The sequence below is a fragment of the Helianthus annuus genome, chromosome 10 (genome assembly GCF_002127325.2).
Source record: "Helianthus annuus cultivar XRQ/B chromosome 10, HanXRQr2.0-SUNRISE, whole genome shotgun sequence".
Lineage (NCBI taxonomy): Eukaryota > Viridiplantae > Streptophyta > Magnoliopsida > Asterales > Asteraceae > Helianthus > Helianthus annuus.
Window position 1 is genome coordinate 138013556 of NC_035442.2, and position 13095 is coordinate 138026650.

The following is a 13095-nucleotide window of genomic DNA, read 5'->3' on the forward strand; positions in this document are numbered from 1 at the left end:
CTTTTCGTGAATTAACTGCATATCAAAACAAATGTGAAATCAATAATTTAGCACTAAGTGTAATTAAATTCTCATTCAATTGTCATGATGGCATAATAAATAAATTGGCCAAATCTCAATTCCTAGTTAACGTAAATTTGGTTTTTCTTTTTGAGACTTAGGAATTAATTTAAAACTTTCAACTATTTGGCAACATTACACCCTCATCTTTTGTGAACTATTTTTCATTAGCTTTTAACTTTATGCACTTTAATCCCTCGAGTATATTTCACACTCCATATTCTTCATTTATTTATATGTTTAAGCTCACTTATGATTCCTTTTTCACGCCAAGACCTTTAATTAACAATCTAATCAAATTAAAGCTAAAAACTAATAAAAACTACTCTAAAACTATTCAAAAAATATACAATTTACATAAGATAAATGTATGTGTTTTACAACACATCAAATATCCCCACACTTGAACTTTTTTCGTCCCGAAAAAAAAACTTTGCAATGGAATCATAACTAGGATAATTGGTTTCAAAAACTTTAGATTTTTTTATTAAAAGACAAAAACACGTATAACCACGATTACCGGTATTATTATCCACTTAAACCCAACCGCCAACTCATCAAGCCCCTTTCATGCTATCATTATGTTCAAGTTAACAATTCATCTAAGGGTCTCACACTTAAGGTCCACAAATCCACCTAATCCCATATCAAGCTTATAAGGAAAAGATTAAAAATCTACCACTTTATATAAATAACCCTTATGTATTTAAAATTAAAGTTATGATGGAATGATGGATGATGATTATGAGCTTTATCATTTTTTTTCTATGTTCAACTCAGAGGGTATTATCACCAAGTCGCTATCCCAGTGGGAAACACCATGAGCCTCACAATTTTTTTTTTTTTTTTTTTTTTTTGCTCATATAGATGGATGATGGATTTTTTTTCTTTTTTTTTTTTGGGCGCCACCAGAATCCGGATTTATTCTCATAAAAAGGATAAGGTGTGCCAATTTAATTAAAAATACTTATAGGTTATTTACTTATAGTGGTTCCTTTTATACTATCAACAGTTTCGGCTTTTCTATATCTCCTAAGATGAGAACCCACAAGATTTCATGATTTAAAATTAGGTAATCTTAAGAACAATCTAGGGAACCCTCTAAGTTGGCTGGGCCTACCAGTACATCCCGGAAATACATCTTTTATCTATATTTATCTCTTATATATAATATTTTGAAAACCAAAAATCCCAATTTTTCTATCATTTTCCATTTATTTGCAAAATTTTCAGGAACATTTTCTATTTTTTCAATTTTTTTTTCAATTTTTTTTTTATTTTTCGACTCAAATCTACCTAAGAAGACGTAGTCTCCCATCCCCACACTTAAATCTCACATTGTCCTCAATGTGGATGGAAAACTAACTAAAAGCAAATAAGGAAAAAAAACCTAAAATAATATACACAATAGAAACAACAAGAATTGGAAAAGACTTAGCTGGTTAGGATAAAAATCAGTGCCAGCTGTGCGTGTCTTCATTCCAACCAAATATGATCGTATAGCATTCCATTCGCGATCATCTCTGACAAACTGGTACACTTGGGTTGCCTTTACAAAAAGATTACGGCTCCAAAATCACCACCCGAATGGAGATTGAGTACGGGTGGGTCAAGTAAACCTGCACATCATAGAACAAACAAACCCAGGCGTAAAACTGACTCAAAATAAAAGACTGACTCAACAAGACTAAAAATGTAAAAAAAAATAAAAACAAAACAGTAACTAGAATGTACAAACTCTACAAACACACTCTCAGCTCACTCTCAAGCACCAACTAATGGGAGGTCAAGCTCCTCCACCAATCTCTCCTCTCCTGTTCCCTCGATATAGTGCTTTAGACGATGACCATTCACCTTAAACGTCTTACCATCCCCACTCTTCAACTCAACCGTACCATATGGAAAAACCTGAACAACTATGTACGGTCCTGACCACCTAGACCTAAGTTTACCCGGGAACAATCTTAATCTAGAATTAAAAAGAAGGACTTTGTCTCCCGGGTGAAACTCCTTATTTCCTCTCAGCTTACTATCATGTAGCCTCTTCATCTTCTCCTTATAGCCTAGTGATCTCATATACGCCTCATCTCTTAACTCCTCTAACTCATGCAACTGGAGAAACCGATGTTTACCCGCACTATCCATATCCAGATTAACTGCTTTCAACGCCCAATATGCGCGGTGTTCCAACTCCACCGGTAGATGACAAGCCTTCCCATAAACCATCCTAAAAGGTGTAGTACCTATAGGAGTCTTAAATGCAGTCCGGAAAGCCCACAATGCATCATCTAACTTATCAGACCAATCCAGTCGATTCTGTCCGACAGTTTTCTCCAAAATCCGCTTAATACCCCGATTAGTGTTCTCCACTTGCCCACTCGTCTGTGGATGATAGGCAGTTGAAAGCCGGTGAGTGACACCATAGCGTTTCAATGCCTTCTCCATCTGGGCATTACAAAAGTGGGTACCTCTATCACTGATAAGCGCCCTTGGGGTACCAAAGCGAGCAAACAATTTCTTCAAAAATCTCACTACAACCCTCGCATCATTTTTAGGCAAGGCTTGAGCCTCTACCCATTTTGACACATAATCTATAGCAACGAGGATGTATCGGTTCCCTCGAGACATCGGGAACGGACCCATGAAATCAATACCCCATATATCAAAAACCTCCACTACCTGCATAGGATTTTGGGGCATCTCATTTCGGGATGATATATTACCTACTCTCTGACAAGCATCACAGCTCCTAACCAACTCATGAGCATCTCGAAACACTGTCGGCCAATAGAATCCAGAATCCAACACCTTCCTCGCGGTGTAAGAAGCTCCATAATGTCCTCTAGTAGGCCCCTCGTGACAATGCCTGAGAACCTGCATACGCTCCTCTCCAGCAATGCATCTCCTCACAACCTGATCAACTCCAACACGAAAAAGATGCGGATCATCCCAAAAGTAATACTTCGAGTCCGCTATCAGCTTCCTCTTCTGATGGAAAGACATCTCCGGCTGTATCACCTTCTCCTTTAAATAATTCACTATATCAGCATACCAAGGCATCCCCTCATCCTCAGGTTTCACAAACATCAAAGTCTCATGAGGAAAACTATCGCCAATCTCATCCTCATCACTCTCATCACTCTCGAGATTCTCAAGTCTAGACAAATGATCTGCTGCAGCGTTTTCAACTCCCTTTTTATCCCGAATCTCAAGATCAAACTCCTGCAAGAGTAGGATCCACCGAATTAACCGCGGTTTTGCGTCTTTCTTCGCAAACAAATGCCTCAATGCCGCGTGATCGGTGTAGACGACGACTTTAGAAAGGACCAGGTAGGAACGAAATTTATCGAGAGCAAAGACAACTGCCAGGAGCTCTTTCTCAGTGGTGGTATAATGCTGCTGGGCGTCATTCAGGGTCTTGCTCGCGTAGTAAATGGGATGAAATCGCTTCTCTCTATGCTGTCCTAGAATAGCTCCAACCGCGAAATCGCTCGCGTCACACATAATCTCAAAAGGAAGACTCCAATCAGGAGCAATAAGAATCGGCGCACTCACTAATTTCTCCTTAAGAAACTCAAACGCCCTCACACACTCCTCAGAAAAATCAAAGGGAACATCCTTCTCCAATAACCGGGTCATAGGCCTCGCAATCTTAGAAAAATCACGGATGAACCGACGGTAAAATCCCGCGTGGCCTAGAAAACTACGAACAGACTTCACAGAAGTTGGCGGTGGAAGTCTAGAAATCGCGTCGATTTTAGCTCTATCGACCTCAATACCCGCCCGTGAAATCTTATGACCCAAAACTATGCCCTCCTTCACCATGAAGTGGCATTTCTCCCAGTTCAACATCAAATTTGTCTCCTCACATCGATCCAACATACGATCAAGATTTCGCAAACACTGATCAAAGGAACTCCCAAAAACAGAAAAATCATCCATAAATACCTCCATCGAGTCCTCGATCATATCATGAAATATCGCCACCATACAACGCTGAAATGTGGCTGGAGCATTACATAACCCGAAAGGCATACGGCGATAAGCAAAGGTACCGTACGGGCATGTAAAAGTGGTTTTCTCCTGATCCTCCGGTGCAATGGGGATCTGGAAATAACCTGAGAAGCCATCAAGGAAACAGTAGAACTGCTGTCCTGACAGACGCTCCGGCATCTGGTCAATGAAAGGAAGAGGAAAATGGTCTTTCCTCGTGGCGTCATTAAGTCTGCGATAGTCGATGCAGACTCTCCAGCCTGTAACAGTCCTGGTGGGAATCAACTCGTTCCTCTCATTTGGAACCACTGTCATGCCTCCTTTCTTAGGCACCACCTGAACTGGACTAACCCATGCAGAATCAGAGATTGGGTAAATCAGGCCTGCATCTAACAATTTTATCACCTCCTTCTTTACCACATCCTGCATGTTTGGGTTTAGTCGGCGCTGCGGCTGAACTACGGGCTTAAACTCATCCTCCATCAGAATTTTATGTGTGCAGAACGAAGGGTTAATACCCTTTATGTCAACGAGCTTCCACGCGATCGCCTGCTTGTGTGCCTTAAGCACACCCATCAACTTCGCCTTCTCCTCCTCTGTCAACTCTGAAGAGATGATGACAGGTAACTGAGAACCCTCATCCAGAAAGGCATACTCCAGATGAGATGGCAAATCTTTCAGCTCCAGGGACGGGGGACTCTCCACAGATGGCCTCTCCTCAGGCTCCTTCCTCTCAACTACCTCAAAAACCTCAGAATGACTCTCGGACTCCCCATATGATGTAGTAGTCATCTCAACCTCCGAGATAACCGTATCCAGAATCTGCGTGTCCGAAGCATCACGCCCACAAACCTTACTCAAACAATGACCCACATGTGACATGATGGTGTCAACGAAGTAGAGAGTATCATCGTGCTCTCTAGGATGAGTCATCGACCTATTGATATCAAATGTGACCATATCATCCTCTACGCGAAGTGTTAGCTTACCGTCATAAACATCGATCAATGCTCTCGCGGTAGCTAGGAATGGTCGACCTAGAATCAATGGTACATGAGCATCCTCATCCATGTCTAAGATCACAAAGTCAACAGGGAAGACAAACTTGTCGACTTTCACTAACATGTTCTCCACAATCCCTCGCGGATATTTCACTGACCGATCTGCGAGCTGCAGACTCATACGAGTAGGAGAAGGCTCGCCTAGGTTGAGCTTAGCAAACACTGCATAGGGCATCAAATTTATGCTAGCTCCCAGGTCGGCCAAAGCATTGCTGACTGATAGATCACCAATCAAGCATGGAATAGTAAAGCTTCCCGGATCAGTCATCTTCTTGGGAAGACGATTCTGAAGAACTGCTGAGCACTCCTCACTCAAGGACACATGTGATAACTCCTCCAGCTTCTTCTTATTAGTAAGAATGTCTTTCAGAAATTTGGCATACTTAGGCATATGAGCTAGCGCCTCTACGAAAGGAAGATTAATATGGAGCTGCTTAAACAAACCTAAGAATCTAGAGAACTGCTCCGCTTCCTTCTCTCTCTTAAATCTGCCCGGAAAAGGAATAGAAGAATAATCACGAACGGGCTCCTTCTTCTTCTTCTGAGACTCACTGGACTGTGCGGTACTTGCTGGGGCTAGCCTGGGTTGCACTTTGCCAGTGGGAGTCTCCATCTCTATCTCCTCATCAACCGGCTCTTCATCTACCACCGGTTGATCAACTGTGGCCCCTCTGCCACTCCGAGTCATGACAGCCTTAGCATGAGCATGAGAATTAGGATTAGGAACGGTGTTACCCGGTAATCCACCTTGTGGCCTCTGCTGTAACTGTCTCGCCATCTCCCCCATCTGCCTCTCCAAATTCTGCAGCGAAGCTCCCTGATTTTTAAACATACGATCGTGTTCCTCGTGTCGCTGATTATTCGAAGTCATATACTGGTTCAGCTGTTGACTTTGAGCAAGTAGAATGTCCTTCAGCTCCTTGAACTCAGTACCAGATGATGATCCACTTGAAGATTGTTGTTGGAACCCTGGTGGGTTTCCTCCCGACCTCCAGTTGGATTGATTTTTCCAACCCGAATTATAAGAATTATTAAATGAAGCATTTTGGAAACGATTATTCGGGTTGGAAATATAGTCGACCTCTTCTTGTGATCTCACGGGGCAATCAGCTGTCTCATGTCCTCCACGACATATCTCACACTTTCGATCCTTCAACTTCATCTCCCTCTTCAAAGCCTCTAACTCAGCAGCCAAACTAGTGTCAGGAGTGACCTGATACACACCTTTAGCAGAGGAGGTGGTCCTAGTAGAAGGAATGGAATTCCTCGCAGGATGGCTCTGCTGACCGGCCATAGCAAAACTCTCAAACATTTCCTCACACTCAGTTGGGTCCTTTTTGTCCATTATACAACCCCCAGCGGCAGTATTAAACATCAGTTGAGTATCAGGAGTGAGACCATTATAAAATTTCTCCACTAGAGCCCATTCAGAAAGACCATGTTGGGGGCACTTGCTAAGCAAGGTTTGGAATCGCTCCCATGCCATGTAGTAAGGCTCCTCGGGATCCATACGGAACGAATGGATCTGGTCTCGAAGGCGTGCGGCCTTGGATGGAGGGTAGTACTTCTTGTAGAATTTAGATTTCAGAATCTCCCAAGTAGTGATAGAATTTTGAGGCAAAGTGTCGAGCCAAGTTGCAGCTCGACCAGAAAGGGAAAAGGGAAACAAGCGCAGATAAACTGCATCAGCGGTAACACCATGAAGATTGAAGGTGCTACAGATACGCAAGAATCGGGTGATGTGGCCTGGTGCATCCTCGTCCTCCAGACCGTGGAATTGAGCACTATTAGAAATTGTGGTCATGATATGGGAGGGGATCTGCCAATTCTGGTTAGCGGGTGCTTCGGGTGTCGTGATGGAAGTTCGGCCTCCGGTGAAGCCTTCAGTGGCATGCTGGTTCACAGTGCGTCTAGCAGGATTATCACCCATAGCAACTGTAGGAAAAGGAATAGGAATGAGTACCTTTTTGTCGGTGATCCTACTAATACGCTTCTGATGCTGGCTAAGACGCTCAAACAACTCTCGTTCGGGTTCAGATGAAGCAAAAAATTCAGGTGGTCCCTGTGAACGAGTATGGGGCATAAACTGGCGGAAAAAAAATAACTAAATAAAAATTACGACTATGCTAAAAAAAATAATAAAAATAAATAAAAATAAAGACGACCTAACACCTAAGGGCACAAATAGCAATTAGCAATCAAAGCAAGGGCACCTCAAGGCAAATAACTAGAAAGCAAATAAAAAGACAAAAAATATGACTAAGGTCGTTCTCAAAAGTGCCTAAAAAAAGTCCCCGGCAACGGCGCCAAAAACTTGATGTGTGATTTTTGCAATTAATTTTTATGACCAAGTTTTAAAAGTGGAACTCACTAACTACACACAACGGCAAGTGAACCGGACGTGAAAGTAGTATAACTAGCAAGACCGAGTATCGAACCGTGGACTCTAGACTGGCACCTCTAATAATTAACCCTAATCACAATTCTAGTCCTAAATTGATTTTTAGAATTTTGGTTTTTATTTTAGAATTAATTAAATAATGTTTTAACTAAATTTACTAGCTAACGAACCTAACGAACACGAAGGCAACTAAAAACGGTGAACTTAACCAGGAGAGAAGAACAAACCACTTAGGTAGGAATCACTAATGACACGTGAAGACAACAATTTGACAAATGACTTAGGTTTCGGTTTCCAACTGACTACTCTCTTGTGAAAGAGAATAAATCCTATAGTGAATAGGTAACAAGGAAAGTGACCCACTAACTCAAGAACCTAAGAACCGACTAATAAAACAACCAAAACGTGTGATGGAGTGCTATAAGGAAGCAAGCCTAATTAAAGGTCCTAAATCCCACAAATATTAAATTGCAAAGGATTACCCTTAACCAACCCTCTAGATGTGAAGCAAGCTATAAGATGATACACCAAAATCCTAGGACTAACTGACACACGAATAAGCAGACAAACCCCGAGTTATCGGGTGCTCAAAACTACCAAACAATGCCCAGAATTACCTAGCAACTTCTAATTATCTTTCGAATCAAAGAAGATGGGTGCACACTAAAGTCTAGCTGATTTTAAATTGATTTTATGTTATGACTTGTTACCAAGTTCAAACAATTAGATTGAGAATCGCGAATAAACAACCTAAAAGCGAGTTTTAACGCAACTAGTGGTGACTTATTCCTACCAAAAGCATTAAACTCATCAACCAAATCAATAAATTCAGCAAAACAAAAACATGCACAATCAATTCTAGCAACAACTTATAACCAATTTACTCCAAAACGTTGTCAAAGTCATATAGTCAAAATAAATATCAAACACGCATCAATAGATCATCCAAACCTAAGTGGCTTAAAAAGTTTTAGCCTCTAAACATAGTTTCAAATTCAAAACAAAGTCTAAAAGATGAAAACATGTTCATAATTGTTTAAAAATAAAGAATTGAATACGGAAGCGTTACGAATTGCAATAACCGCGCTCGTCAATAGCTTGTATGCTTCTGTATACGTTCTGATGTTGATTCTACGTATTCAACTCTTCTCTAAATAATGTTGCTGCCAACAGAAAATTGCGTCCCTCTTCAGTTGCTGCCGTCCAGATCCTCCTTGAGAATGATAGGTGCCCCCCCAATATGATTTTTACCTCCACTTATATATGTTATCTCATAGCCTTTTTCCTTGCATTAGGGTTTTTTTATTTTTTTCTTTTTAGTCCATATAACCCTTTTGAAACAAGCCTAAAGAAAAACAACTCCCCCAAAAAATATGTTGTGAACGTGCATGTCTTTCACGGCCCAATAGAACAATACAATTCCCCTCAAAATCTCGTGACAATGTGGCTGGCCTTAATAATTTATTTAGCTTTATATTTCGCCCTGTACTCTTTTCGTGAATTAACTGCATATCAAAACAAATGTGAAATCAATAATTTAGCACTAAGTGTAATTAAATTCTCATTCAATTGTCATGATGGCATAATAAATAAATTGGCCAAATCTCAATTCCTAGTTAACGTAAATTTGGTTTTTCTTTTTGAGACTTAGGAATTAATTTAAAACTTTCAACTATTTGGCAACATTACACCCTCATCTTTTGTGAACTATTTTTCATTAGCTTTTAACTTTATGCACTTTAATCCCTCGAGTATATTTCACACTCCATATTCTTCATTTATTTATATGTTTAAGCTCACTTATGATTCCTTTTTCACGCCAAGACCTTTAATTAACAATCTAATCAAATTAAAGCTAAAAACTAATAAAAACTACTCTAAAACTATTCAAAAAATATACAATTTACATAAGATAAATGTATGTGTTTTACAACACATCAAGTATATAAGTGATCTCTCATGTGATTGAGAGGGTTGTCGGTGGATGTAAGGTTTGGCAGACCACTCGAGATCTCACATTGAGTCTTGTATCAGTCATCGTTGAAAGGTGAATGCAAGATAATATTTAGTTTGATTACCGTGTTTATATTTCTCTAGAGTTGTTCTTGAATCTACTTGTGTTTGGTTTCCGCACTTACACAAGTAATAGCTTGATATCATTGAACGATCTAGATTACGGGTTTTACAGTTTTAGGCACTTTCTGGCACTTAAACTATTTCTAGGAAGGCAGTTTTATGATCCTTACTTTCCTACACACTATACTAGTGTAATACTTGGTTTCTGGCTCATTCTGTGTCTCAACACACTGGTTGTCTATGTACTAAGTTCTGTCAGCATTTTCCTGATTTATCTGATAATTGTGCTAACTGTGTTTCGTGCATCATTTGAGTCATATAAGCTCTAATGCAATAATGACATGTGATTTAAAATATGTGATGCACATGCATGTATAAAGTAGTTATCAGAAAGCAGTTCAAGTCATTAATTGTAATTCAGCACAGTCATTAAGCACTAATCAGGGTTTAATAGTTGTACGGATTACCTGAAATTTTGACAGTTGTCACACTGAACAACCCGAACGTCCCCAACAACCCGAACAACCCGACCCAACCGAACATCCCGAATGTTTTTTCGATTCCGGGATACTATCCGATGATAGAACTGAACCAATTCTCTCAATATTCCTCAAACGCCTTTGCCGCATTCCAAAACACACCGAACGTTTTTGCTCACCCGCAACAAAGTCAAGCCATACAACAATTGATGATGCGAAGAATATAATAAAATATATTCAAGTGGGCGTCGTAGCGGCATGAGCGACGAGAATGTGTTCAAAAAGGCGTTGGATCTTTACAAGTCGAACAAAGGTACCACGTTCGGTCGTGGGAAATTATGCGAACGCACCAAAAATGGGCACCGGTTCCGAACAAGGTGGAGATGGCGAAGCGGCAAAGGACATAGGAATCCGGTAGTTATAGCGCCGGCGGATCGGACGCAAGATGTCACATAAACTTAAACGATGACGCCGAGTGCGACGAAGAAGAATTCGCCGTAAAAGAAGCAGAACGTCCCACGGGCTGGGACAAATCAAAGAAGGAGCGGGCGAAGGAGAAAGAAAAGCAAAACGTCGACCCGAAGATGGAGGAGTTTATGACCCAATTTAAAATGTACACCGAGGTCACGGCCCAAAAGGCGAGGGCGAAGGAGCGGGCGATCGAAGAAAAGGCACGCGTGGCGGGAGAAAAGATACGATTGTCCGATGATAAGGTTCGGCTCAAGGAGTGGGAAATATTAACGATGGATGTTGATAGTTATCCCGAACCGAAACGTTCGACTTTGATAAAACTGCAAAACGACATCATGAAGAAGCATCAAAGTGGTTGATTTTTTTTAAGTTTATGTTTATTTTAATTTATTAGGATTTTTTTTAAGTTTATGTTTTTTTAAGTTTATGTATTGTTTTTTAATATTAATGAAAGTATTTCTTAATTTATTTGTTAAATGTTAAAAAGTGGAAGATTTAAAAAAAATAAAAATAAAGTGGTGGGGTAGGATCATCCTTCCATTTCCACTGATTTTGTGGGATGGACCGTCCTCCTAAGGATGGTGATATGGCGCCTAGGTGGCAGATCATCCTCTAAGAGTACCATGTAGCCTTATCTACTTAGGGAAGGCTTTATTGCGTGATACACTGACCTCATTCGGCAAATTACCAAAGTGCCATGGAATAATGACATATGCTAATGAGGTGTCAAGCTCTCATATCATATGGTAAGACGGGTTCTTAAGTTCTCTTAACTAATAGTAGTTCTCCCTTAATTCCAATCCTATATATATATATATATATATATATATATGCGCTAAGATGGGTTCTTAAGTTCTCTTAACTAATATGCTAAATGAGGTGTGAAGCTCTCATATCATATGGTAAGATGGGTTCTTAAGTTCTCTTAACCAATAGTAGTTGTCCCTTAATCCCAATCCTACATATATATATATATATATATATATATATATATAGGGTTGGGTTATATGGAAAACCCCGTGTTTTTGAGAAAACCTTGGAAACCAGCCTCATCCATTGATTTTGTTTCATCCAAGTAGATCAATGGTTGAGCTTTTTATTGGTGTCTTTTACATTTAAATAAAACCATAAATTATACACAAGTAAAGGAAAAGGGCATTTAAGGTATTGAAAATCTGAGTTTTCTCTCACACACATCAACTTTACACACACATGTTATCTCTCTCTCCTCTCTCCTCAGTCTTCAATCAAGATCATGATGAACACTAAACACAAGTTTAGATCTTCAAGTTCAGGTCTACATCGTGTGAAAGAGAAAATGTTTGAAGATTGTTGTTTTAGAGAGAGAACGACGGCAGGATGAAGGTTTTTAGAGAGGGGAATTTGTTGTTTTAGAGAGAGAAACAACAATCTTCATCATGTTCATCTATAACACCAAGAACACACATACAAGTGTGTGAGAGAGAAAAAGTTTGAAGTTGTTGTTTAGAGAGAGAACGATGGCATGATGAATGTTTTTAGAGAGAGAAAGTTGATGTTTTAGATAGAGAAATAACAATCTTTATCACAAAGACACACGCACAAGTGTGTGTGAGAGAAGAAGGTTTGAAGATCTTCTTCGTGTTCATCGGACGGTTCTAGATCCGGTAAGTGTTCTTGAAATATCATTTCACACTTGATTTTTTGTTGAAATGGTTGTTAATATGTTTTTATGGGCTGAAAGTGTTCTAGTAATGGTTAATGTTCATGTATTTTAAATAAATCAAAAATTTTAGGATGAGATTTTGAACGGGTTTTTTTGTTGGTTTGGTTGCTTGTTTGGGGATTTTGATCTTAACAATAATTGTTTTTTTTTTTGTTGGTTTGGTTGCTGGTTTGGGCTTTTGATCTGAACAGTAAGTGTTTTTTTTTTGTTGGGTTGTTTGATTTACAGAAACAGACCCATAACATGTGTTAAGCACCTGTTAGAATGATATATAATGTGTGTTGATTTACAGAAACAGATCCATAAAGATATTCAATTGACAAGCTGGATGGATGTAGGCGACGTTAATGCGGGGACATTGAATAAGTCAAATCTTTTGGGAAAGAACTCTTCGTTCGTTTATAACATGTGTTAGTGGTTCATGCTGTAACAGAACACCATGATGTAACCTGACATGTGTTCATGTATAACATGTGTTAAGCCTCTGTTATAAGCTCACTTACAAAACACCATGATGTGTATATACTGATCTAACATGTGTTATAATTTGTCTGTTTGGAACATGTAGTTGCTTAACATGTGATAAGGATGAAAACAGTCGACATAGGCGATGGGTTTAATGGTGAGCTTAGTTAATATCGTAATCTTGTTGTAACCCGACTTGTATACATATGATAACATGTGTTAAGCATCCATCATAATCTTTGTTATAACCCGACTTGTATTAAGGTATATGAAAGTGGTTTGCAAAACACTATGATGTGCATATACTGATCCTAACACTATGATGTGCATATACTGTTGTAACATGTGTTACACTTCGCGGTAAGAAGTGTTACATTGTTGAAT

The 13095-nt window shown here is 39.5% G+C and overlaps 1 protein-coding gene across 1 annotated transcript; it reads right to left on the bottom strand.

Moving 5' to 3' along the window:
* Positions 1-451: 451 nt before the first annotated feature.
* On the bottom strand, positions 452-7622 carry LOC118483082. The gene has a single exon (XM_035978643.1). It carries the CDS (start codon positions 7195-7197, stop codon positions 1825-1827), a length of 5373 nt encoding a protein of 1790 aa, XP_035834536.1. The 5' UTR covers positions 7198-7622; the 3' UTR covers positions 452-1824.
* Between the last annotated feature and the right edge of the window lie 5473 nt (positions 7623-13095).